The sequence below is a fragment of the Phocoena sinus genome, chromosome 21 (assembly GCF_008692025.1).
Source record: "Phocoena sinus isolate mPhoSin1 chromosome 21, mPhoSin1.pri, whole genome shotgun sequence".
Lineage (NCBI taxonomy): Eukaryota > Metazoa > Chordata > Mammalia > Artiodactyla > Phocoenidae > Phocoena > Phocoena sinus.
In genome coordinates, this window is record NC_045783.1 from 22,392,602 (window position 1) to 22,417,161 (window position 24,560).

The 24,560-nt window shown below is 40.7% G+C and overlaps 1 protein-coding gene across 2 annotated transcripts in view; it reads left to right on the forward strand.

Annotated features, from left to right (window-relative positions):
* ERI1 (exoribonuclease 1) overlaps nucleotides 1-24,560 on the forward strand; it is a 46,684-nt gene that overhangs the window by 2,852 nt on the left and 19,272 nt on the right. The window contains exons 2-3 of one of the 2 annotated variants that reach the window (XM_032618555.1): nucleotides 21,259-21,325; nucleotides 23,158-23,349. In XM_032618555.1, coding sequence (XP_032474446.1) covers nucleotides 23,242-23,349 — 108 coding nt within the window. In that variant the 5' untranslated portion in view covers nucleotides 21,259-21,325; nucleotides 23,158-23,241. Of the gene's footprint in view, nucleotides 1-21,258; nucleotides 21,326-23,087; nucleotides 23,350-24,560 lie in introns of those variants that run through there. The other variant, XM_032618556.1, reaches the window with a different exon arrangement.

A 24,560-nucleotide genomic window follows, 5' to 3' on the forward strand; every position in this document is an offset into this window, starting at 1 on the left:
TCCAAAGACCCAATGTAAAAACACTCATATTTTATTCTACAAAAAGATGTTTCAATTGTAAATGATCACTGCAAAAGCAATGGTTTATAAGAGGGAGTGGTTTCTGCAACTGGGCCTTCTATATGGAAATGATGAATATTTGGTTACCCTTTGAGCCCCTCCTATGGTTATTATTTTCCCTCCTGGAGTTTAGGAACTTTTATTATTTTCTATTCCCATTTTCCAAAGAATTGCAGATGTGCTTGGTAGGATAGATACCTGAGGGAAGTGCATGGACTTAGAACAAAAACAGCCTTTATGCTATTAGTACATGGGGAAATTAAAAGTTACCCCCCATAAAAGAATTTATTGTGCTAAAACTATATGAGAAACTCTAAGTGGAACTTTGGTTACCAGGGAAGAGACAAGTCGCTTCTTGGGGAAGGGGTGACATCACCAAGAATGTAGTGAGAATAAGAGAAGATAAATGATGGCTGATCTAGGAATCTGCAGTTGGGAGTGACATGAATAAGCCCAGCTTCCAAACTCTCTCCTGCTCAGGAGTGATATCAGTGTATTGCTCACTTAGTGTAGCTCTAGGGACCATGGAACAGGGTAACATTTTGGAGAAAGGGAATCAAAAGTCCCTATCCTATTGAAGATGCCAAAAGGAGGATTTAAAATGTGTTCCATTTGACTATATTTTCAAACGCACTTTCTCAAAAACAAAAGCAGGACACCTTCTTCAGAAATCATTTACACACATATATTGCAAAAGGTAACAAAGTATATATTTTGTTACCAAAAAAAGAAAAGATAATATACAGGAATGCCTGGATATGAAGAGGAAGTAGTTAGAAAGATACATATAAAAATGTTAACAGTGGTTACCTTTGGGGAGCGGGAATGGGGCTGGGGACTAGTGTGGGAGTGAGTACTTGCTTCTCACTTTATATATTCCATATTTGAAAAAAAATGTTCACCTGAAGTGGGTATCCTTTTTTTTAATTTGGGTTTTTTTTTGTTTGCTTCTTTTCTTGTGCTTGAGACTTAAAAACTGAAGTATAGTTGATGTATTTCAATATAAAAGGTATCATTTTTATAATAATTAAACTTCTAAAAATACTTCTTTGTGTGCCTGATCTGTGCAAGAACAGAAGGCAGAAGAGGTGTTAGAACAATGTAAGAGTGACATCATAGTGTCCAAATGTGTTTGGATGCAGAATGTCATTGATAATCATGTTTGACTAATAAATACTGGTAATAAGATGACTTCTGATTTGTAAGCTCTTAATTCCAGATACTAAAAAGGGGTGATAACTAATTGTCAAAAATCAGAAGCAACCAAGATGTCCCTCGATAGGTGAATGGATAAACAAACTATAGAATATCCATACAATGGAATATTATTCAGTGATTGAAAAAAAACCAAAACTGTCAAGTCGTGAAAGACATGGAAGAACCCTAAATGCACACTGCTAAGTGAAAGAAGCCACTCTGAAAAGGCTACATACCATATAATTCCAACTATATGACATTCTGGGAAAGGCCAGACTATAGTGACACAAAAGATCAGCGGTTGCCAGGGGTTGGGAGAGGGATGGATATGTGGAGCACAGGGGTGTTTAGGACAGTGGAACTATTCTGTATGCTACTGTAATGATCCATACATGACATTCATTTGTCAAAACCCATAGAACAGTGCAATGCGAAGAGTGAACCTTAATGTAAACTGTGGACTCAGTTAATAATAATGTAGCTATATTGACTGATCAGTTGTAACGAACCTACTGCACTAATGCAAGCTGTTAAGAGGGAAACTGGGGAGGGGAGAAGGGACACATGGAATTCTCTGGACTTTCTGCTCAATTTTTCTGTAAAACTGAAGCTGCCCTTTTAAAAAGTATATTAATTTTTAAATAACAATGTTGGCTTTTAATATTTATATGTAATAATAAATGACCAATAATAACATAATATAATTGAAAACTATCATTTCAAAACCAAGCCAGGACTATGATGCCCTAATCATGTTTTATAAGGTAAGGTACTGAATGCCTTTCTTCCTTATCTAGTTTGTATATACAGCTATCTGGGGACCGGTCCAGGTCTTGCCTGGATAGGAGCTGGCGCGGACCTGATGCGCCCTCATCCGCTGGCACGGCCTTGGCAAGAGCTGGCCTCGGGCGCCCTCCATCGCCAGGATCCCTCTGATTCCCACTAGGGTGCTGGGCACGAGGGGCAGCTCCCACGTGCCTCTTCTATCTGGTTGGTGATCACTGTGGCCACACGGCCGGGCCCGCGCATCCCACAGCGCCGGCTCCACCTGCCAGCCCAGCGCCGCGTGTGGCCACTGGCCGGGCGCACCACACCCTGGCACCAGGGATGGTGAAGATGCTGAGCAAGCGGGTCTGCTCTGAGCCCCGCTCTGCGAACGGCAGCCGTGGCTAATAGGGTGCACGGGCAGGCGGCCCGGGAGGCTGGGAAGCAAGCCCGGCAACGCAACAGACGCACTTTGACACCAATCTGGACTTTCAGTCTGTCATTCTTAAAGCCTGGGTGGCAGTGCTTGTAGCCTAAAAATAAACTCCCGCTTCCCTTGGGGGCATTGGGATTTATCCTATTTAAATTGCACAGACTGTTTTCATTCCTCGGGGTTTGAAGCACTGAAGGCTGAAATATGCTTCTCAGCTCTTTTAGTGATGGAGTCACCCTTGCAACACACGCCGCTCCCATGGCAACTGCCGAAAAACAAGATCAGACTTCCACCGGAGTGGGGAAAGAAGCCTCTCAAGAAAGCCAAGAGCTGCTTTCTTCCATGGGTGTGACTCTCCCTTTTAGGGCCTAGTCAGGAAGGGAGGGCCTGGTGAGCAGGACTTGAAGAAAGACCAGCATGACAAGGATGTTTTCATGATGAAGTCCTGCATGGTGCCAACTCAACTGAAAAAAATTTTTACGTATGCCCTTCTCTTTGGGTTAGAAGGAAATGTTGGAATTAAGAGTTAATGCTTATTTCACACAGTTACATGAGGGAAAAGTATTGCACCTTGCTCATATTCACACAAATTGCATGCACTGTCCTTGATATTATAAATAGATAGATAGATATAGATAGATATGGCTAGATATATAGATGGATATATACATATACACAGTGCATACAATAAAATGCACATATAATCTATATAATTGTTGCATATAATTATATAATGTTCCATTTACTTTGAAACTTTGTACTTCTGAGCAGATATTGTTTGGAAAACACTTGCAGCACTTAATATAACACTTTCTTATGTTAAATACAGAGTTGAGGTTCAAGAGTCCTTTGGATCCAGGCTGAAAAGCAAGAATTCATTTCCTTCTAACAGAAAAGTTCTCAACCCTATTAGACTTTGTGCTCACTTTTATCACAAATATTTTGTAATGCCTCCTTAACTGTCCTAAAATGCAATTCATAGGTAATGTCATTTACCTACAACATAATTTTTAAAAAAGCAATACAATGCTCTAATGCTCTAACTAAAATATAAAGGAGAAATAAAAGGGAAGTCATTAATAATATTACGGGGGGCTTCCCTGGTGGCACAGTGGTTAAGAATCTGCCTGCCAATGCAGGGGACACAGGTTCGTTCCCTGGCCCGGGAAGATCCCACATGCCGTGGAGCAACTAAGCCTGTGCGCCACAACTACTGAAGCCCGCGTGCCTAGAGCCCGTGCTCCACAACAAGAGAAGCCACAACAATGAGAAGCCCGGGCACCACAACGAAGAGTAGCCCCCGCTCACTGCGACTAGAGAAAGCCCGTGCACAGCAACGAAGACCCAACACAGCCAAAAATAAAAACAAATAAATAAATTAAAAAAAAAAGTATAGGGAACATATGCATATGTATAACTGATTCACTTTGTTATAAAGCAGAAACACACCATTGTAAACCAATTATACTCCAATAAAGATGTAAAAAAAAAAAGAATAAATTGTCTAAAATAATAATAATAATATGGTACAGGGACACGATGTAGAGTCCCTTACATGTAGAGTCACATATGAAAGTGACAGTCACAAATGAAGGCTGATATAGGTGCCTCATATGGGCAAGTAAAATATCCCAAATTGGTGATAGCATTTTTTGAAATGACAAATAACTCTTAGTAAAGCAAGAAAAACAAAGTGTGATCTTCCTCTTTTTACACTGTAGTTGCATTCATGAAATTCAGTGTATATTAAAACCATGCAAAAAATATTTTGTGTAAAATAAGTTGGGTTCTAGGCTCAGATAATCATAAATAGGGTGTTCATTTTATCTGACTTTCTTACACAAATATCTGATGGGGTATTCAAAAGTTGACAGAACTGTCCCATACCAACAGCAGTACTCAAATATTGTGACAACTAATCCTCCCTCCCACACAGATTTCTGAAACATTCCCTAGGGGTAATTCCAAACCACCCTACCTTTGAAACCACTGTTCTAAAGACAGAACTCCAATAGAAACATAATGTATTTCATAAATTGACTTGAGATTTGAATCAAAGAATGGAAGGCAAAATTGCTGAAAACGAGACTGTCTTAAAGTCAAAGGGTGGTAAACTGATGACAATGAAAAGAGTAACTTCCTAGAACTTGCCACTTCAAGAGAGGCTGAAATGACTTGCGTATTCGCAAACAAAAAAGGGCTAGGTCTCCAAAAGCTTTTCTAAGCATTTTATAAGTGCAGCTGGTCCCAAGGCAAGGTGATGCCTTAGGAACTCAGTCATGGGGAATAATACAGTAGCAAAAAAGGAGGCCAGCGATGAGCTGAATGAAACTGGGGCATGAGATGCAGAATTCTCAGCTTCTCCATCTCCAAACAGCTGCCTGTCTGTAGAAACCATGTCAAGCCAGCTCGAGCACAGCATCTCTTCTGCAGGGTTAAGTGCCATTTGCTTGTATGCAAATAACACAAATTCCAAGCAGATTCTATATGCTGTCTACCAAATAGTGACACGGAGTTTTCCAAAGAAGGAAGACTGAATTAAGAGGAAAGAGATGAGGCAAGAATTCTCAACCCTGGCTGCACACTGATATTGGAAAACCTTTAAAAAATATGGACGGTTAGGCCCATCCCTTTGGAATTCATTTTTTTTCAGTATGGGAACTAAAATATTGCCTACCATATCAGTAAACAAAGGATGTTGCAGCCATCAAGCAAGCACATTACAGCCGCCTGGATGGTGAGCGCTGAGGGAACTCAGGATGGAGGCAAACGGGCTGCCGACTGCCAAGCACATCTAGCAGTCGGCTGCTGCAGCCACCCCCGATGGTGCATCTGAGGAAACTCAGGAGAGGAAAACACAGGATACTGGCCCCTGATAGCTGAGGTGCATACCAAAGGAATGATTTCAGTGAGCCCAGACTCTTGCATCTTCCCATACAGAGAAAAGCACTAAATTCCTTAATTTGAGATAACTGGTTTTCTTTTTTTTTTTTTCCTGTGGTGTTGGATTTTATTTTACTTATTTTTTATACAGCAGGTTCTCATTAGTTATCTATTTTATACATATTAGTGTATATATGTCAATCCCAATCTCCCAATTCATCCCACCACCATGGCCCCCTTGTTTTCTTTTATTAACAGTAATCTTTTGATGTTCTGAATACCTGCTCTTTTGTTGTAAAAACTCCTATATATCCTAGCTATCCCCCCACCCACCCTTGCCTCTTGGGAACAGTTTCTCAGCATTATCTGAGATGCTGTGTCCCGGGCTTGAAGTCCTCAGAATGTCCACCGAATAAAATATAATGCACAACTTTTAGGTGGTGCATTTTTTTTCAGTTGACAAGTAACTATTAGCTGACTTTATTTAATTTTATGTCCTTATTTTTGTATACTATCTGTCCCCTGTGACATTATTTTTGCGAATTACCTGTACATTTCAATAGTTTTCTCCTTCCGAATTCAGGGCTCAGGATACTTATAACAATCTTGTTATGAAATAGAAACCCAGTGACCCTACATTCGTTTCATTATCCAATATCCCCTCCACTCAACCTCCCACTCATCGAAGCTAAAAGCTGCCTGTGTAGTCCCATCCCCTTCTCCCTCTAAACTCATATTCTCCTAACCATGAATCTACCATCATATTTTCAGTGCAATCTGTGGACAAAAACATGCTGCCTGCCATTTCAGTAAACAAAGAATGTTGCCCGCCATCCTGGTAAACGTTGAATTCTGCCCCCCATCAAGCCCTGAGCCGCAGCAGCTGCCACCCAGGCCACCCCACGGTGCACCCTGAGGGGATTCAGGGTGGGGAAAACAGGAGACCGGCCTCAGGTAGTGAAGATGCATCTCAGGGCCCCCCTGGTGGCGCAGTGGTTAAGAATCCACCTGCCAATGCAGGGGACACGGATTCCAGCCCTGGTCCAGGAAGTTCCCACATGCTGTGGAGCAACTAAGCCCGTGCTCCACAACTACTGAGCCTGTGCTCTAGATCCCTCGGGCCACAACTACTGAGCCCATGTGCCACAACTAATGAGCCCATGTGCCACAACTCCTGAGCCTGCGCTCTAGATCCCTCGAGCCACAACTACTGAGCCCGTGTGCCACAACTACTGAGGCCCACACACCTAGAGCCCGTGCTCTGCAACAAGAGAAGCCACAGTAGTGAGGAGCCCGCACACGGCAATGAAGAGTAGCCCCTGCTCGCCGCAACTAGAGAAAGACCGCGCACAGTAACAAAGACCCAACACAGCCAAAAAGAAATAAATAAATTTATTTTTAAAAATGCATATCAAAGGAATATTTTCAATGAGCCCAGGCTCTTGCATATTCCCATACATAGAAAAACACTAAAATAATAAACTAGAGATGTCTGTTTGTGTGATTAGCAGTAATCTTTTGATGTTTGACTACTTGTTTGTTTCTTTTTTTCCCCAGCAAATACTCCTATGTGTATCCTGGCTCCTTCCTTACCTCTTTTGGAGCAGTTCCTCAGAGCTACCTAAGAGGCTGTTTCCCAGGCTATAGTCCTCAGTAACGGCACCGAATAAAACATAACTTCCAAATTTTAGGTTGTGGGTTTTTTTTTTTTTCCATCGACAAATCTTTTCCCATCTCAATCGATACAGTTAGCTTAACTTGTTCCATACTGATATCTATCTAGCCACAGCATTCTGACTTCATTGGTGGGAGTAGGATCCCAGCATCAATTTTACAAGCTCATCAGGTGATTCTAATGTGCAGTCAAGGTGGAGAACACTAAACTGGAAACTGGAAACAAAACTCCCTTTAGCCAGTCCAGAGATTTTACAAAGTAGTTAAATACATATAGATGCTTCCACAAAGGAGGTTTGGGCTACGATGTTGTATTCATCCTGGAATATTAACTTCATGGTATGACCTTGGGCTGGTTCATTTATCTAAGACTCAATGTCATCTGTCAAAGGAGATTAGTCATAGCCTCTGCCTTATACAGGTGTCAGGTTTAAGTGAGATAATATGTGTAAATCACTTAGCACTGTGCTTGATATAAAGTATTCAGTAAATAGCTGCTATGTCATCATCGTCATCTTATTATTATTTAATAGAATAAAAAATATTGGATTGAAGATTCATACACAACACTGCACTCCAGGAAGAAGTACACATTCTAAAAGGCAAACAAAAAATCATTTCATACTCTTAGAGGGGTTTTCCTTTGAACATAGACGAGGAGGGGACTGAAAAGATTTTCAATGTTCATAACTGAATCTGTTCCCAGTCTTTTTTGACATTTCCAGCCTTGAACCTGTATCTTGTTAATCCTCCTCCACAAAAGCACATACTAGGCTTCATTATTTTCTCTCAGAATATCTCATATCTTAATTTCTATCCATTTATGTTCTCTAAATACTAATCCCAGACTTGTGTAGCCAGCACTTTTCTGGCCCTAAGGGCTGCACAAAATGGACTAGGATGTTCATGTATAATGCATAGTCTACCTGGTGTGTGTAAGGGGATAAGGTGATCTGTGGTATCGAGATTGAAAGAACAGGGTGGGAGAGTCAAGCTGTTACTTCACTCCTTTCCTATCAATAGGAACAGAGAGGGGGGAGAGCGAGAGAGAGAGAGAGAGAGAGAGAGAGAGAGAGAGAGAGAGAGAGAGAGAGAGAGGCTTTAGCTCTAAACTTCTAGTATGGTGAGCTGGGCTATATGATGTGAAGGATTCACTTGGCCGAGGCTACAGGCAGATCCAAGGGGCTGCCTCCTAAAAGTGGGATGAGCAGCCTCTAGGGGCCTCCTTCCTCTAAACCCAGTGCAAGTCACAGCCTCCAGAGCAGCCCAATGTGATGGGGCAAATCCAAGGAAGAAGAGGGGAATGCACTCCCTCCTGACAGCTAGATCAGAGTGTCTCTAATCTCTCAAATTGTACCTGGCAAGGATCTCATTTGCAAGTGACAGAATCCAACTCTGATAACTTGGGAAGGAAGAACATTATTCAAAGGCTAATCTGGAGCTCCCACTCCTGTGAGGAGGCTAGAGGAACAGGCTTAGAGACAGAGTCAAAGGACACTGGACGGCTGCCAGAACCACAAGCCAGTCCAATGAGGACACCACTGTTGCTGTCACCTACACAAGACCCCCTACAGCTTGTCCACCACTGATGCTGGCATGAGATAGCGGGTGCTGCTTCAGGCATTACTGCTACCGCCTTTGGGAACTTGACGCTGCTCCCTCAGCTGCCCTCCCCACCTCCTGTAGGTGGTTTCTCCACCACCCTGCTTCTTGAAGTGGTGTAGCCCGCAAGCAGAAGCAGCTTCAGACTACCATGCTGGGCCGGCCTGGTGGAGGAGAAAGCAATTCCTCAACGGACTGAATCTCTAAACAGAGACCCCACGCCTATGACACTTAAAGTAAATACCCCTGCCTCTGACAGGGACGCATCAGCATTCCAACCCCTGAAAGCTACGGTGGGAGAGGGCTGTGAGGAGGGCCGCTGTCCACATTCTTGGAATGATTCCTCCATGCATGGCTTTTCTAGGGAAAAAGGCGTATTGTTTTTTAAAAACAAATACTTTCATAGGTTGGGAAAGACATGATTTTTGTTGTTGTTATATAACTGCGGTCTCCTTTTATGTTTTCTTTTCCAAAGAAAGTTAAAACCTTCATTTGATTTGGAGTAGAAGATGTTGTTCTGATTGGACCAGTCAAGTTCCAGATATAAGAGCCTGGGATGAACGCTCTCTGAATCTCTTGGCAGCAACTTTCCTACTCCATTAAGTGGGGAGCACAGAACTGCCCTGGGTAACTCCCACAGCTGTTTTCAAATATGTGTAAACATAGCAATAATATTATTTCATTATTAATGAAAGTACTTCAAGTACATCGAAGGAACAGTTTTCCTGTTGTGTTTGAATTAGTCTGCTAAAGATACATTCTACATGGAGCAGGATGAAACAGAAAACAAAGCCCCAGAGCCTGGAGCTTTCTGACTAATAGAAGCACCTACATAATAGTGTAAGAAGTCAATTAACACAAGCCGAGTGAGTTCAGTTACTCTGGTAGGCAAATACCAATTTCTTCAATCAGCATAGTCTATAGAACAAAAAATTAATTCAATGCTTTTATAATTGCATGGTCATTTTATTCTGTGACTGAAAGTCACATTTCCTGGAGATTGAATGAGAGCTAAGTTTTTAACAGTTAAGTATCTTATGGATTATCTTGAGAAGCCTGTTTCTACTCAATAAATATAACAATAGTTGATTAGGTATAGAATTCTAAATTGCAAGCAATATTCTTTCAGATTTTGGAAGATATTGCTCCAATGTTTTTTTACTTCCAAGATTACTATTGAGAAGTCAGAAGCTTTTCTGTTTCCTAATATTGGGTATACTACTACTTCTTCCTGTCTGGAAATGAATAATTTCTTTTTACCCCTGGATTTCTGATATTTCACAAAAATATGCCTCAGAGCAGATATATTGGGCTAAGTACCTAGGGCTCTTTCCGTCTGGCAACTTACATCATTCAATTCCAGGAAATTTTCTTGAATTTTTTCTTTGATTATTTTCTTCCCTCCATTTTCTTTCTTCTTTCTTTCTTTCTGGAACTTCTGTTATTCAATTGTTTGATCTCCTGGATGGTCGTATGGTTTTTTTTTTTCTTTTCATCTTTTCTCTTTGTCTTCTACTTCATGTGAGGTGTCCTCAAATGTACTTTCTCAAGTGCTAGCAATAGAATTTTCTACAATGATGGAAATGTTCTATATCTGAGCAGTCCAACACCTTAGCCACTAGGCACATGTGGCTTTTGAACATTTGAAATGCAACTAGTGCAAATGAGGTGTTGAATTTTTAATTTTGTTAATTCTAAGTGATTTACTTTTCAATAAAGGGGTTAGTGGTTAGCACGTTGGACAGCACAAGTATTTATTTTCTGCTGCCATGATTTTAATTTCCAAGAGCCCTTTGCAGTTGCTTCCCCCCCGCCCAAATCTTCCATTTCCATAGCTTTGGTTCTTGTTTAATGGATGCAATATCCCCTCTTCTCTGTCTGAGGATATGATTATAGCTGTTGCTTTTAATTCTTGACTAATTTCTGTTTCCTCCAAGATGCTTCTTCTGTTTGTGCTTGTTTGTTTTGGTCTCTATCTTCTATACAACAGCCTTTCATCAGCTATCTGGTAATCCTTGGTGGTCTGCTCAAAATTAAGATTGGGAAATTTAAAAACCGATGAAAAACTCTGAACTTTTGACTTTCACTATAGGGTGATGTTGGTAGAGAGGCTGTTGGCAAAACCTTGACATCAACCTTTAAATGTTTTCTTTTTGGATGACCAGATTTCTCCAGGGAAGAGTCTTCCAATCTCCCACCTAAAGAGTAAAGATCTAGCTGTTACATTCTGGGGACCAAGTAGGGGGAAGAGGTTGGCGAAGGGATGATCTCTTAATCCCCCTCAATAAGAATAAACATCCAGACTTCTACCAGGGTGAGGGAGGGTCTAGGGCTCTAATTTCTTCTCAAGCAGTTTTCATCCTGGTCCTCCTTATATTAGCTCTTTTCTCCCTTTTACCTCCAGTCCTGGAATTGTAGTCCTTACTTAAGGAGCCTACAAATCATGCCTTTTGAAGATTTTGCTGTGTGATTATTGTTGGTTTCTCAGCTTTCCCACTGACAGCCTGAGGTTCGTTTTCTCAGGTCTGTTAAATCACTTACCACTAATCCATAAGTTTTTCAGCTTCCAGAATTTTGTTGCTGTTGTCTCTTCTCCTATTCTAATCCGTGTGGGCTTAGGTCCTAAAACACTTCTTATTTTTGATTGTTCAAGAGGGAGGCAAATTAAATGCACATGTTCAATCCACCACTGTAACCTGAAAGTTCAGAGGACTCTACTCATTCTGCAAGGTTCAATTCTTCTGTGAAGCATTCTTCTGACCTATTTGCTTTTAGCAGAATTAATCCTGTCCTTCACAGCATTTGAAGATTTTTAGTGTGGTACACAAAATACTGGATCCTAATTCATTTGTTTATGTACGCCTCTTTTCCCAGAGAAAATATTAATCCTAAAATGTCAGGACCAAGTTTTATCAACAACACTTATTACAATTAACAGTAAGTAAGCACTCCATAAATTTTTGCTATATTCAGGAATGTATAATAATTAGGTTCCCAAAAGGGTAGTGATGAACCTTTTAAAAAATTGAACACTTATTTGGATATATTTTCTACTCACTAAAAGGTTTTTTAATTCTTCTTTTTTTTTCTTCTGTCTTTCCAAATTAAAACTGAAAACCTGTCAGCACTTCCGCAACACAGAAGCCTGTTTATAAATCAGATAGATGAATTTTTGAACTGATCGCCCTCTGGTGGCATTTCAAGAAACTAACTTCTTGTACAGCCCGTGGGTGGTCTTTAAAGAGAAAATATCTGGGGCTTCCCTGGTGGCGCAGTGGTTGAGAGTCCACCTGGCAATGCTAGAGGATACGGGTTCGTGCCCCGGTCCGGGAGGATCCCACATGCCGCGGAGCGGCTGGGCCCGTGAGCCATGGCTGCTGAGCCTGCGTGTCTGGAGCCTGTGCTCCGCAAAGAGAGGGGCCTGCGTAATGCAAGAGAGAATATCTGGTATTATTGCTATCAAATTCTCAATGGAATACATCTTTCCATTTTAAAAATTTTCCTAATTGAATACACATAACTTTTTGCAATCATAGAAAAGCTATAATTTTCAAAATCATTTGATGAGTTTCTGATATATTGGACATTAATATAAGGACATTAGGAAGCTGAACAAAGGTACAAATACAAATTATACATGTTTTAAAAATACAACCTATTTGAAATGCTTACTTTGCTTTTCTTATTTCTCAGTCTGACTCAGCTAAATTACAATAACCTTCAACTGAATCATTTATAATTCAAATGGTAAGTAAATATCTGAAGTTTTTATAACAGAAAATCCATTTTATTTTATATACCAAAAACCCAAATTGAGTTTCTTCTGCTCAAATTCAAAATAAATCTGAAATCTTTAATAGGTAGGTTTAATCATGTTTATTTAAACAAATATTTTTATATATTTGCACATATAAAAATGTGCAAAGTAAACTTTCTTGGATGATATATTCAAGGAGAGGGTCAAAATTTGTACACACCTCCCCCATCATTGAGTTGTCATGCTGGTCTGTACATGTCAGCAAGATTATGCAGGGGGATGCTGTGGGCAGAGCAGAGGACCCTGTTTGCTTGTGTTCAGGATGAGATAGGACATGATTGGTACCAGTTCCCACAAATGTTTTGAGCAATTGCATAACACCATACAAGAAGAGAAACTACTAGAACAAGGCATTATTTAACTCGCAAATCATATATATACATATATATTCATATATGTGGCACACATACGTATTTATGTCTAAACTGAATAAAATTATTTAAACTTTCAAATGTTTTACATAGCAAAGACATTCATACCAAGCAAATATAAGAGAAACAGGTATTATCAGATGAGACCCACAGAAGATAAAGGTGGGAGAGACTCCCCCTCCTTTCCCCATCTCTCTGATAGCAGAAACAGTGCTGGCCACAGGAGTTTAACCAGTCTGAGCCCAGAGTCTTTCCAGTTCCTGCTCAGCAGAATTAGTCATTTCTGTGGCCCAGTGACTACCTATGTTTTCCCTTCCTTCCCCCTCCTCCTCTTTCTCCTCCTCCCCCAGATAAGCATTCTTATTACATCTATCCTGCTCCTTCTATTTCATATTGGGTATGATCAGAGCAGACAACCTGTCACTTGTTTTAGAAGTGGCTGGACCAAGAAGAGCCTGATCTGAGCCTGATGAAGAGGACGGCACATCCCTCAGAGATTGTAGACACTGAGCTGGATGCACTTGCTGAATAGAATCCAGGGGTGGTCTCCACCGGGGAAGGGATGAGTGTGCTTTCTGTGCAGGAAGAGAGTGTGCATGGATACGTGGGTTTCACCAGGATTGTGGCAGAAACTGTTAGCTGTCTGAATATTTGATCTCCCCTTTTTCAACCACAATAGACTTTCACTGTTCATAGTTAACTGTCCACAGAACCAAAACAACATTTTTCTCAGTTTCCTCTGCAACTAGTGTGTGGTTATGTGACTAAGTTCCAACAGATGGGATATAAGCATGAATAATGGGCCTGACTTCTGGGTGTGACCTTAAGAGGAAAGGCCCATTCTCCCTTTCAATTTTTTCCCTCTTTCCACTGGCTGGAAGGCACACAGAGTGCTGAGCTGTCTGGAACATGGGGATAAAGATGGCATAGTAGAAATAGTGGAGCAACAAGACAGAAGGGCCCTGGGCCCTGGACATCTTTGAGTTACAAGGCCAAGGTTTAACTTCCCAGACAAACTTCTATGTCATTTAAGCCACTGCCATTTAAGGTCTTTTTCTTACACAGTCGAATCTTTATTCTAAAAAAAAAAAAACATGCCAAGGAAGGAAGCAGATCTCATAAAGAGCAGAATCTAACCAAATCTGGGGATTTGAGGGAAACATTCTGGAGAAGAAGTTTAATCTCTGATCTAAACAATGAGAGGAAGTAGGCTGGAAACACTTTCAGATAAGAACAAGCATGGGGTGTCGAGGTACCCAAAGAAGTTAAGTATGGAAGGAGATAGAAGTTATTTCCTGCTAAAACTGCAGAGGTCAGCACAACCCACATCACTCGAAGCTTTGTAGCCTTATGATTAAGGAAGGTGAAGAAGACAAAAGTGACTCCCCAAAGTGAATCCAACTATGTGGTTTTTAGAACCATTTACTGAGAAAAGAAATGACAGTAGGTTTTGGGGGTGAAGATGATGAGTTCACTTTTGGATGTGTGGACTTGCAGGTGTTCATGAGTAGGCAATTGGTCATGTAGATCTGGTGCTGAGATCCACCAAGATCTTGGATGGAAATATATGTTTAGGAGTCATCAGCAAGTGGATGGTAAACAAAGCTAGAGGAATGGATAAGAACACCTGGGAATGGATAGGAACACCTAAAAAAGTCTAAACTGAGAAAAGAATATGATTGAAGAGAAGAAGGTCTAAAATCCAGCCCTGAAAGGATTCCTGCATTCAATGATTGAGTAAGAGTGGTGACGGACCAGTGAGACTGAGAAACAATGGCCAGAGAGAAAGGAAGGAAGCCAGGCAAGTTTGTTGTCATGGAGACCAAAGTAAGAAAGTGTTTCAGTAAATAAATTATGGCCAATAATGTTGGATGCTGGTCACACAGGATGAGCTCTGATAAGAGCCTACAGGGCTTAACCACATGGAGATAGTTGATGACCTCGATGGAGAAAGAAAGGCCCTGGGCAGTGCGGGTGGAATCCAGATTAGGGTAGGCTGTATCAGGAGTGGGTGGCATGGGAAAAGAGACACTACTTTCTACAGGTTTAGCTCTGAAGGGGAGGGGAGAGTGTGAGCAGCAGCTGCAGGGGTTCTGAGGTTGAAGGAGGTGTTCGTTTTGGTTTGGCTTTTTTAGTTGGAACATTTTGAGTTGAGCTCATTTAAATACAGAAGGGAAAGGTCCATTTGCAAGGAAAAGATTGAAGATACAGAAGAGAGAGTGGAAAGCACAAAATTCTAGGCTCCTGAGGAGGTGGGGTTGCAGAATTCAGAGTATGTGGTGAGAGTCAGCAGAAAATGCAAGAGGAAAGGAGGGAGTGAGGGATGGAGCAGGGCTGGGGCTACAGTGAGGCGAATAAGGCACTCAACTAGGGCACCAAATTTAGGGAGGCACCAAAAAAATAAACCCTCCGTAATTAAGATAAACACTATTTTAGTGCAATCTCTAAACAGATTAAAATTAATGCAAAGAATGTATGATGAATAAAATGTTAAAATATTAAACAAGGACAGGATCAGATATGGGTGGGTGAAGATTGGCTGGTGGAAAGCTAAAATAGTTTTCTTCAGAAAGTTTCTATTTTCTTTGTGAAGCAGGAGGTGAGGTTGGTTGTCCGGTGAAAGTAAGTGGGGAAGTAGATGGGAGTTTGGAGGTGAGAGCAGAGGTTCACAGAAGTTGTGGAGAGAGAAGGCAAGGTGGGGAAAGAAGCATGATAGGGCTGCAAAGGGAAGCTGGTGACTATTCATTTCTCATGATCCGCCTGTTCTGTAATCTCCAAGGCATCTCTCAGACTCAGGGCAAGCATAGGGAAGGCAGATAGACTTATTATCACGGGGGTTTAGTCAAGGAAAGAAATTTAGGATATTGGCAAGAGATTTAGTTATGATAATGGAGTAGGACCTTTGCTGGTGAGGAAGTCAAAATCAGAGAAGCTATGGTTGCCGTTGCTGTGCAAAAGCTTTTAGTAACTTACTGAATGGGAGACAATATTTGCAAATGATATGACTGATAAGGGGCTAATATCCAACATACATAAACAGTTCATCTAACTCAACATCAAAAAAACAATCTGATGAAAAAATGGGCAGAAAACCTGAATAGACATTTCTCTAAAGAGGACATGCAAATGGCTAACAGGCATATGAAAAGTTGCTCAACATCACTAATCATCAGGGAAATGCACATCAAAACCACAATGAGATATCACAGGTGTGACCTGTCAGAATGGTTATCATCAAAAAGAACACAAATAAGAAATGTTGGTGAGGATGTGGAGAAATGGGAACCCTCATACTCTGTTGGTGGGAATGTAAACTGGTACAGCCACTGTGGAAAACAGTATGGAGGTTTCTCAAAAAACCAAAAATAGAACTACTATGTGATCCAGCAATTCCACTTCTGGGTATATATCTGAAAGAAACAAAAATGCTAATTCCAAAAGATACATGCACCCCCAATGTTCACAGTAGCATTATTTATAATTGCCAAGATATGGAAACAACCTAAGTATCCATCAATGTATGAATGAAGAAAATGTGGTATATATATACAGTGGAACACTACTAGGCCATAGAAAAGAATAAAATCTTGCCATTTGCAACAACGTGGATGGACTTGGAGAGGATTATGCTAAGTGAAATAGGTCAGACAGAGAAAGAAAAATATTGTATGACATCCCTTACATGTGAAATCTAAAAAAACAATAAACTAGTGAATATAATTAAAAAAGAAACAGACTCACAGTGGGAGAACAAACTAGTGGTTTTCAGTGGGGAGAGGGAAGGGGGAGGGGCAGTATAGGGTTAGGAGTTTAAGAGGTACAAACTATTATGTATAAAATCAGCTACAAGGATATATTGTACAACACAGGGAATACAGCCAATATTTTATAACTATAAATGGAGTATAACCTTTAAAAATTGTGAATCACTATTATACATCTGTAAGATAAAATATTGTACATTAACTATATTTCAATAAAAAAATTTTTTTAAAGAGGCTTAAGAGTCACATCCACTAACATCAATGTATGAATGTGATTTTGATTCCAATTCCAAAAATAAAATTTAAAACTATAAAAACAATTAAAAAAAATAAAGGAGAAATAAGCTAAATCAAATATGGAATTACAGCTCCATAAGGGAATGTAAACGCCATACATTATGGGCTGAGCTGTAGAGTCTCCAAATTCATATGTTGAAGTCCTAATCCCTAGTACTTCAAAATGTGACTGTATTTGGAGACAGGGTCTTTAAAGAGATAATTAAGTTAAATGAGGTATTAGGGTGGGCCCTAATCCAATATGATTGATGTTCTTATAAGAACAGGAGATTTGGACACTGATAGTTACAGAGGGAAGAAAATGTGAAAACACAGGGAGATGGCTATGTACAAGCCAAGGAGAAAGGCCTCCAAAGAAAGCAGCCTTGCGGACACCTCGATCTTGGTCTCCTAGCCTTCAGGATTGTGAGAAAATAAATTTCTGTTGTTTAAGCCACCCAGTCTGGGGTACTATTTTGTTATGGCAGCCCTAGTAAACTAATATACCACATATCTTAATGTTGTAGAAATAATAATGTAGCTTCATAACTTATTAACCCCTCTCTCCCATGAACCCTGGAAAAATTCTAGAATTAAGAAAAAACATGAATTTGAGAAATGAATAATAAAAACAACAAAACAAGAAACTCCTTGGGAGTCTGAAGGCAGTTTTGAAATAGTGTGGGAAGTAGATGTGTTTTTTGGGGGGCACGGGGCTCTGCCTGGGGTGGTGGGCGACCAGAAGCAGCCATGAGACGGCCTGGAGGAAAGCAGAAACCAGCAGCAACATTCCCAGCCTGTCCATGACTTATATCAGAGTAGCAGCATTTAGTGCACTTGGCTGGGGAGATGGGTTGATGAAAACAACAGGCTGACCAGCTCCCCTCTGACACTTTCTATGCCCCTCCCCCTCCAAATCCCAGGGTTGATGGATTACGAACTGGGAAGTGGGTCTCTCAAAGCTACTTCTTCCTTAGAGATCAACAGTGTAACCCTGAACAGAGTTGCCTTTGTTGAATGGAGTGAAAACAAATAAGACTGCTTAACACTAATGCTGTGGTGACAGGGGCTCACAGGCTTCCTTCTCAAATTCGTCTGGAGGATCACACATGCCTCCTCCCCAATCCACATTACCAGACACTCCCACGGGCACAGGAGCTCACAGGCCAAAATAACCCGGCACTTGTCGGGGAGCAAAGAGACCACGAAATGCAGACAACAAATTGAATCACATATACCAACTGAATCAGAATTATTAGAACAGATGAACCAAGAATTTCAAAGATGCATAATGAATATACTTAAGGAGATAAACGAAGATACTGGCAATCTGAACCAAAAAATCATTAGAAAGTGGAAATATGAGGTCCCCTCATTAAACGCTCACAGGTTTCCGAAAATCCACAAACTACTGTAATTGTTTTCTTTGATACCCCTATCGCGCTTATTCAAGCTGCTGGCTGACAACTGTACCCCAAATATGTGCACACCAATCACTATTTCCAGAATGTGGCCTCTTTCCTCTCTCTTTTGTGTATTAAATCCTGTTTTTGCCTTTGTTTTTTAACAATAGTGTAATGACTGCCTTCCTTATGTGACTAAATTGCTGAAGCAAATTAACTAAAGGTCCCTGAGTTATTCTTTGACTAAACAAAATAGAGGGGAAATGCAACAAATAGGAAAAAATGGCACGGAGGATACAGCTAAAGAGTAAGTTAGAGATTGTAAAATCAGATTGAGGAATTTTCCCAGGCAGCTGCAGGAAAAAATAAAGATATGGAAAACATAAAAGGAAAAATAAGTAATATGGAGGGTAAGGAAGGTAGAATCATGCCAATATCTAGATTTTATGGGTTCAAAATAGAGAGGGGGGAAAATTGGAGAAGATACATTTAAAGAGATAATGAAGGTAAATTTTCCTAAATTAAAGAAAAATGAAGGGCCTCAGATTGAAAGAAATCAAAGAAAACCAAACAGACAAAAAAGAAGATTCCCTACCTAGAAGCATTACAATGAAATTTAAGAATGTTGATGACAAAAATAAAATATGCAGAGTTCTCAGAAAAAGGGAACAGATATCTAAAAAGATCAAGAATCATGCTGATATCAGACTTTCAAAGCAACGTTAGATACAAGAAAAAATAAAGTAATATTTTTAAAGTACTAAAGGAAAAGACCTTGGAACCTGCAGAAAACATTGCCTTAAATAGAAAGGTTTTATATGCAATTCCCATGAGTTCAGCACTGGTATCATTACTATTAACAAACTACCAAAGGCTTCTGGGTAATGCAGTAAGAAAAGACAAAGATAGAGGGGTATAAAGTTAGGAAACATAAAGCTAAAACATTTACAGAAATATGATCATCCATCAAAAACCAACAGAATAAAAAAACTATTAAAATTCATAAGGGAGCTTAGGCATGATAAAAATCAATAGTATTTTTTCTCACCACAAATAACCAACCTAAATTTTAAATACAGTATAAAATAATATGCTATTCATAATGACAACAAAAAGCATAATGTATCTAGGGATTAACTTAATCAAGAATGGACCAGACCTCTATGGAGGAAATTATAAAATTTAAAAAACATATAGTATGATCTGAATAAACAGTTATATTTTTCAACAGGAAGGCAATATTAATATGTCAGTTATCCACAAATTGTTCTACTGAATTCAATTTTAATGAGAATTTTTGTTGGATTTTCGAGGACCAGTAAATTTGTCCTCAAACGTACGTGAAAGGCTAAAAATCCATAAATAGCTAAGCCAGTATTGAAAAAGAAGACTCAAGAGGGGGAACTTATTTTACAATATATTAAGACATACTGCAGAGACAAGCAATAAAAACAGCATGGGAAGGGTGTAAGAATGGACACCACGGACCAATAGAACAGAGCAGGGCACTCAGATATGAACCTAAAGATATAGAATTAAATATACATTGGCACCAGGCAGCCATGGGTAAATGACTTAGAAACAAATGGCATTCTACTCTTCAAAGGTCATATATTTATTGTAGTTCAGCCTAGAACAATTTACAAACCCTGGTATTCAATACACAGATCTATCACTAACAGTGTATTAATCCAGGGACATTAATGCTAAATGAAAGGCAGGTATGTTTTTCACTGGGGTTAATAAGAGAATAACTGATGCTAGAGCCTCTCTTTTAGGCTTGGGCCATAACTGAAACTTTTAGGGAGGCTCTCCCCCTGAGCTGTCCAACTAGGGCACTTATTTTCTTAGGCAGAAGGCACTGGCATCATTGGGACTTCTCCTTCTGTGTACGTGGAGAGTAACAGCAGTCACCACGTACGAAATGTGGGTCTCCTGCTTGCTGATACCATACAATCAAAGGAAAGTATGGGACATGGTGGTATTTCTTGAACATTCCAGGCACGTTCTCAACTCAGGGCCTTTGCACTTGTTGCTTACACTGCCTAAAATTCTCTTCCCCCAGACAGCCTCACAGTTTGCTCCCTCACCTCCTTCAGGTCTTTGCTCAAATAGCACACCATCAGAGAGACCTCCCATAACCACTCTATTTACAATTGCAACCCCCCGTTTCCCACAGGATCATCCCCCCATTCCCCTTACCTGCTTAATTTTCCTCCATACTGTAAATATTTTACTTCTTTCTTTTGTTTTCTTTATTCCACTTCTTGAACGTAAACTCATGCCATAGGGCAAAGAGTTTATTTTCGTTTTGTTCGGTGCTCATTCCTGGCACATTTGTTGAATGAATGAATGGTTATTGTGTCTTAGCCTTCCCATAGATACTGGCAACAGTACTAAGGTATAAGCCCATCGTTTGAAGTACAAATAAATGATCAATCAATCCTTGACAGTGAATCTTCTTTACTTAACAGTTAAGTATCAAATCAAAAAGTTTGAGCAGAACAATTTTCAGTTACTGCTTATTAATGTTCACATAATGTGAATCCTGATAGTGTTTACTGGGTCATTTTTTCTTCTTTGAGAGAGATGCGATTAACAATTCTTGTTAATTTCCCTGCAGTTGTATGTCAGGACTCAAAATCATTATGTGAAGAGAAAATGAATAAATCCTGACAAAAGGAGATGATCAGAGTTGTGCCTTAGAAATCTTTGTATTGTATTGTATTTGTATTGTGTTTCTGAGCCCATAAACTTTTCGTGTCTAAACACAAAGATAAGTTTGTAATCATAAGAGAAAAAATACAGTCCACTTAGAAAGAAGCAGGTGATTTCAGAGGTAAAACATCTGTGGTAGATTTCCAGTTGTGTCCCTTTTGCTGTTAGGGAGTTATATGTCCGCACGCATTGCCACGTGACTTTTAGAGATCTTAAACTCATTAATTATTTTTATAATAATGCAGAATAACCACACCAGTGGCTTACAATAAGCATTTATTTTTCTTCCTTCCAGGTCTGCAAGTCAGCTGGGATGGCTCTGCTTCAGGATGTGGCTTTCCTGGACTTGTTTGTCTGAAAAGGTCTCTGTTTCATCCTGCTGAGTATAGAATTCCAAGTTGACAGTTGTGTTTTGCACTTTTGCATTTAATTTTCTTTTGGCTTGCACAGTTTCTAATGAGAAGTCTATGAAAACTCTTATTATTATTTCTCTATATATAATGTGCCTTTTTTCACTAGCTGCTTTTAAGATCTTTTCTTTAGCACTGTTTTTCAGCAGTGTGATTATGATGTGACCTGGTGTAGTTTTCCTTATATTTACCCTGTTTGGGTGCTTCTTTGACCTTCTTGGATCAAATATCAGATATTACACTTGGAACATTTTTGCCCACTATTTCTTCAAATATTTTTTCTTCACCCCCATCCTCTTTGTGGGTCTGTAATTATATATACATTAGATCTCTTTATATTGTCCCACAGGTTACTGAAGCTCTGGGTTTTTTTGCTTTTTTTTTTTAAGTCTATTTTCTGTGTGTCATTTTGGATTGTTTCTATCACTATGTCTTCAGCTTACTTTTTATTTTCCTGCAGCAACTAAAGTGCTATCCATCCCATGTAGAGATTTAAAATTTTCAGATATTATATTTTTCATCTCTAGAAATTCTATTTGCTTCTTTTTGAAAAAACTCTTCAGTTTCTCTCCTGTCATATTTTGTGTTAAACCCTTGAGCATATTACACGCATAAGTCCTTCTCTGTTAATGCCATCATTTTTGTCATTTCTGGATATGGTTCTATTGACTATATATTTTCCTATGTACTTGGCATGCCTATTCAGTTTTGACTGGACGCCTGATATATTGAATATAATGTTGTTGAATCCCGGATTTTGTGCTAGTCTTTTAGAGAGTATCAGGCTTTGCTTTGGCAGGCAGTTCGGTTACTTACTGAGCAGTTTGACTCTATCAGGGCTTGTCTTTAAGATTCTGAAGGGTCTAAACTAGCCCAGAGTCTAGGGCTAGTTTACCTCACTACTAAGACATGACACTTCGGGGGTCTCTATAGCATACTCCGTTCGACAACCGTATTCAACAGTCTCTCCACTCTGGCTCCAGGGAACTCAAATGATTCCTTAGCCCAGTGTGAGCTCTGAAAATTGTTTGGCTTACTGCTCCCCAATAATTGTTCTTTCCTGGTCTTGTGGAGTTTCACAGAACATATTCACTGATTTTTATTCAGCTAAAGATGCAAGGGTGCGCCTATGCAGATTTCTGAAGCTTTTTCTCCATAAACTCTGCCTCATAAATTCCAACCAACTTGGCCTCGTCAAATTCCCTAAAAAAAAATCCCCATCTCATTTGTTTCTCTTCTCTCAGCTACAAAGGTCCGGAACTACCTGTCGTCCAATGTCTGAAAACAGTTGTTTCACCTACTTTGTTCAGTTTCGTAGTAACTCCAGACCTATTGCTTTTTCTTGTCCAGCAGTGGGCGTCTCAAACGCCTTATGGAAAAACGTAGATTGTTTTATAAATGCTATTCTCTATGGTTAAAATTCACCTCTCTCTCGGATACTCCTCGCTTACTTCTCAGGAGATGGTGATGGGTCATTACTTCGGGCGGAATCTCTAGGCACTACAACCCGAACTCTGGCGTCGCTTCAACCCCGCGCACGCAGCGTTCGGTTTCTCCCGCGCGCGCCTCCCCGCCGCTTCGCGCCTCCCCCGCGCTTCGCTCCTCCCATCTCTCCTTCTACCCACCGCCCCCCACCGCCTTCCTCGGCGGAGGCGCTGGCGTTCCGCGCGCCGGCTCATCGCGCCTGCGCGGCGTGTGCACGCCTCACGCTCCCGGAAGTGGGAGGTGTCCATTCGAGTTTGTGTGGTCGCCGCCGCGGGAACGGTAGTCCGGTAATTTTTCAGCGGAGAAAGGTGAGGCTTTCGGGCTTGGCCGAGTGAGAGAGCGAGTGGTGGGCTCCAGCAACTCTTTCTTACGTGACACGCGTCATGGAGGATGAGCAGAGCCACCAGCCCGGCGGCGAGGCCGTGGCTCCCGCGCGGCGCGGCTCGCGGGGGTCGGCGTGCGGAGAGGAGGCGCAGCGCCCGAATTCCGAGGTGAGAATCCGCCCGCGCGCCCTTGTCTTCGAGGGTTTCACTCAGGAACCTCAGCCCGTGCGCCCTGGGGCCCCAGCCCTGGCCGCCTTCCCTGGCCCCAACTCCGGGAGCCTTTACTCGGGGGTGGTTGTCAGTAAGCCCCTTGTGGTCCCAGTTACTGTCTGGAAGTGAGTAAACAGCCCAGACGAGAAGTATGCGAACCGCGGTTTTATTAGCTCTGCGTGGGAACTCTGCTCTAAGCATTCTGGGCGCACGGTTACTGTTGTCATTCTCTGTAGCCCTAATCTGTAGCGGGTAGTTGATGTATTTAGAAATACCACCACAGCTCTAGCTATATCACTTCTTAAGACCTTTAAGCCCAGCTCCCAGGCTTGGCAAAAGGAGATTGTGCCTGTTAGCTGGAGCTTCGTCTCTGATTTTCACCTATTTACAACTATCTCATATAAACGTAATGTATGACTGATACCCTTAATGAGTTTGATAGCTCACCGATAGATCCTAGTTACAGTGGCAGAGTTGTAAAAACCGTCTTAAAACTTCTTTATTCATCTTCTTTGACACATACAATTATTGTTGACTGGCGCTGCAGAGTGTGAACGATCTAATACCCGAATTGGTCATTTTCTGTTAATAACATACAAATGCGGAGCACCTCATAGTGTGGGTACTTGCAGGAGGCTTCCTAGCTCTTGCTCTTTCCGTCTACAGCCCATTCCCCACATAGCAGGTAGAATGAGCTTTTAGTAACATGAATCTGACCGGTTTCTCCCCTCCTGAGTCTTCAGTTTGCTGCCCACAGGACCTGGCTCCTTTCTCCATTGTTAACTGCACCTTGTACAGCTCTTCCCTTTTGCTCTCAGTGCCCAGCATACTCGGTTTTATGGCGGATGATCTTTCTTGTTAAGGGTCTTTGTGTGCTTCCTTTGCTGTGCATGCTCTTCCCCTGGGTCTTTTGCATAGTTATCTGCTTCGCCTTATGATATTACTTTCAAAGAGGCCTCCATGTCCCTTCTGTCTAAAGAACTGCTCTTCTACCCCACCATCCTTCTTCAGTTTGAGATACTGTCAATAACATCATCAAGTGAGTCGGTTTAAAAATAATTTTAAAAACTTTATTTTTAATGAGAGAAGTGTGATTGAATACACTTCATTAGATTTGGAAGTCTTAAAACTTTGAGATATAGTGACTTAAGGCCTGAGTTTATGTTCCT